This window comes from Hippocampus comes, unplaced genomic scaffold, assembly GCF_001891065.2.
Source record: "Hippocampus comes isolate QL1 unplaced genomic scaffold, H_comes_QL1_v1.1 scaffold257, whole genome shotgun sequence".
NCBI classification, from domain to species: Eukaryota; Metazoa; Chordata; class Actinopteri; order Syngnathiformes; family Syngnathidae; genus Hippocampus; species Hippocampus comes.
In genome coordinates, this window is record NW_017804972.1 from 593,402 (window position 1) to 596,923 (window position 3,522).

Consider the following 3,522-nt stretch of genomic DNA (forward strand, 5'->3'; position numbering starts at 1 on the left):
ATTGATTGATTGATTGATTGATTGATTGATTGATTGATTGATTGATTGATTGATTGATTGATTGATTGATTGATTGATTGATTGATTGATTGATTGATTGATTGATTGATTGATTGATTGATTGATTGATTGATTGATTGATTGATTGATTGATTGATTGATTGATTGATTGATTGATTGATTGATTGATTGATTGATTGATTGATTGATTGAAGCATCCATGCATTTGTCCGTAAAACAGACCCTCAGTGTGTATACCGGAAATGCGCATACAATAATTTTATATAACATCATGCGGTGGCATCGACGCTAATATGATAAAATGAGTGGTACCTCATTACTCAATGCATGCTCTACATTACAATGTTCCGAGCCTTGCCTTGACTTCATTGTGGTGGACAAGATCTTTGGATTCCACTAGTAACAAACCATCAAAAATAAATTAGAGAGTTGTTGTACTTGTTCAAATGGGGCAAGTTGTATTATGTTTCGAAACAAAAATATAAAATCGATCATTGGAAACGTGGGCGACTGGTTAGCACGTCGACCTCACAGTGCGGACGAGCATGGTTCGATTCCTCTGGCTTTCCTGTGTGGAGTTTGCATGTTCTCCCTGTGCCTGCGTGGGTTTCTCCGGGTACTCCGGTTTCCTCACAGATTCCAAAAACATGTGTGGCAGATTAATGGAACACTCTAAATTGTCCCTCGGTGTGAGTGTGAGCGCGGATGGTTGTTCGTCTATGTGTGCCCTGCGACTGGCTGGCAACCGGTTCAGGGTGTTCCCCGCCTACTACCCGAAAACAGCTGGTATTAGGCTACAGCATGCTCCGCAACCCTTGTGAGGATAATCAGATCAGAAAATGGATGGATGGATGGAAATATCCATCCTCATAATAATATAAAGTCATCTTTAAATAGAATCCCAGCCAGCTTTCTTGATGCCCATTGGCTTGCAGTTAGAAAGAGAAAAACAACAAACAACAACAACAACAAAAAACAGACCAACAGAATGGTAGATAATTTCATCTGACTGCCCACAACACATGGCTCTCCAGAGCTCTGAGCAACAAAGAGTCTGCAAGAGTTGTTGGGGCTGGGGAGATGTTTTATTTCATTTTGGTCAATGGGTGAACTTGTAAAAGGATAGTAGATGACATCTCATTCTGACATTTTACTCTGTCACACCACAGGCCAAGGCCAAGTTGACAGTCATTTTCCATGACTCCATGAAAAGCAAGTCTTGGAGCATGCCTATTTGTTAAATCAGCATGCTGTGGTAGTGGGGGAATTGGTTATCGCTGCGAGGCAAAGCAGGCATGCACTGCTTTGCTGGTTTTTGCCGGCTCTGAGGACTGAGATTCGTGGCTTGCCATTTGAGTGAAACAAGAACTAGCATTCGACCAAAGGAGATAAATAACAACTGAAGTGAATATTAAAATTAAATAAAGTAAATAAAGAAATTTAAAAAAGAAAGCTCACCTTCCATAAGCTGGAATGTGAGGAGGTGGCGCAGCCGCCCTGAATGTGTTGAAGACTGTCCGTCCTCGACCTCGTAGGTGGGTTCCTCTGTAGGCTGCTGCTGCTGCTGCTGCTGCACTGGCTGCTGGGTAGGGAAACCCTGGCACTGGAGAAAAATTCACAGACGTCATAAAATCGATACATGCACAGATGTCACTAAATCCCAATTGACAAATCCATATCAATTTGTTTAATTGCAGGTATTACCATTCATCATATTACAAACCTGGATATTAGCAGATATGATATAAAGCAAAATTCAAAGAATTCTCTCTGCAATGCAAGACTGGTAAAAAGTATCAAGATGATCTTCACTTGTTAATAAACTGTTTGTTGTATCATGAATTTCTTCATCAATCAATTTGTTTCTTCTATTCTGAGGGAAGTGGAATTGCTAGCTCAGTCCAACACTACTTTTCTGGTATCCAAAATGCGTTGTGAGCATGTACAGCCAATTTTACAAATCAAAAACATTCCCGTGAACCAATACATCACGAAAGCTGCATAAACATTGGATGAAAATCGGAGAAAATGTGTCAGCAGAGATCAATTAATATGATGAGGAGTGTCGGCAGGCAAAATAATTGCTGAAGTTGCACACTGGACAGGTGGTGATCGAAAACTTGGCTCAAATGTGAGTGTCACGAGGCACAAGGCTCATACTCTTGACGACAGATGTGAACTATTTTCATGCCTTGTATGCAAAAGAGGGAACAGCGACACAGTTGCAAACTTTCATGGCTGCACAGATTCTACCATCGTCTGACAATTACATGCCTTCATACCAGATACGCATTTTGGGTGGAAGGACCCAAAAATATGAGTGTTCTGTGTCAAATCCAACTGCGCACACATTGTCCTGTTGACTTGAGCTATTTTTTTTGTACAGTTTTTTTTCATTCTTTAATTTATTTATTTGTTCTTAAGTCTTATGCAGCTTTGACATATATCTTTATTGTCATGAGGGCTCGACAGTTCGATGAGACCAGTCACCCCCTGACCGTTGTTTATTATTTTAACCCTTTCAGGGACAGCGGTTACTACAGTGGACAGCTTAAAAGCAGATTGAACAAAACATACCGGTAATTTGTTGAACTGAACAAAGAAAATCTGTGAGTTGGCAAGTGCAGTTTTCAGAGCATATCATCTTCACCTTGTTCTGTTCATCTCTCAGGCACCAGGTAAAAGCAGTGCATAGATAAGAGATGAAGTACTATATACACTATATGCCATATTGGCCCGAATATAAGAGGGTGTTTTTTGCATTGAAATAAGACTGAAAAAGTGGGGGTCGTCTTATATTTGGGGTCTAGACATTATACCCATTCACGATGCTAGATGGCGCCAGATATAATTAAAGCGAATGCTGAACTTGACTCCCCAGGCCAAAGCGAACCCCTGTCACGAAGAATAAAAATAAAAATAGCGGTAGCACGAAGAAGAAAAATAAAAAATAGCGGTAAGAAGGAAAAGAGAAGAAAATAATAGAAGAGATAACAGAAAATGGAAAAATGTAGCGACAATCTGGAGAAAAGTGGGTCGAAGATCGGCCAGGTTAATCGGCAGCTGAGGAGAAGTTATGATGTAATTTACATTTCAAAAACCAGAAGCCATTCATTTACGAATGTGATTGCACTTCAGATTTGAATGAGGCAAAATAACATGCTTTTTCTCTCAAATATATTGTTATAATCATTTGTTTCAGATGAACAGTAATTATTTTCTGTCTAAAAATTTATTTGGTGCTCAAAAAGTCTTTTTTCAAACTTGAGTCTTGAAAAATAGGGGGTCGTCTTATACAGTGAAACTCCTCTAGAACGAAACCTACATGGGTGAAAATTCCCCCTAATGTGAAAAAATCTTCATGCATTAACACCATTCCTATTCTCCTGCCCCCCATACGACGAAAAACCCCCCTATTGCGTTATGCGAAATCATTTTTTCTGCTCCAGCCTCTCGAAGACATTCACTACAACGAAGTCTAATCCAACAGCGACCTCTACT

At 39.8% G+C, this 3,522-nt stretch overlaps 1 protein-coding gene across 5 annotated transcripts in view; it reads right to left on the minus strand.

Moving 5' to 3' along the window:
* rbfox1 (RNA binding fox-1 homolog 1) overlaps window positions 1–3,522 on the minus strand; it is a 214,124-nt gene that overhangs the window by 21,831 nt on the left and 188,771 nt on the right. For 4 of the 5 annotated variants that reach the window (XM_019892259.1, XM_019892242.1, XM_019892238.1 and 1 more), the window contains exon 8: window positions 1,480–1,624. In XM_019892259.1, the coding sequence (XP_019747818.1) occupies window positions 1,480–1,624 (145 nt within the window). Of the gene's footprint in view, window positions 1–1,479; window positions 1,625–3,522 lie in introns of those variants that run through there. The other variant, XM_019892267.1, reaches the window with a different exon arrangement.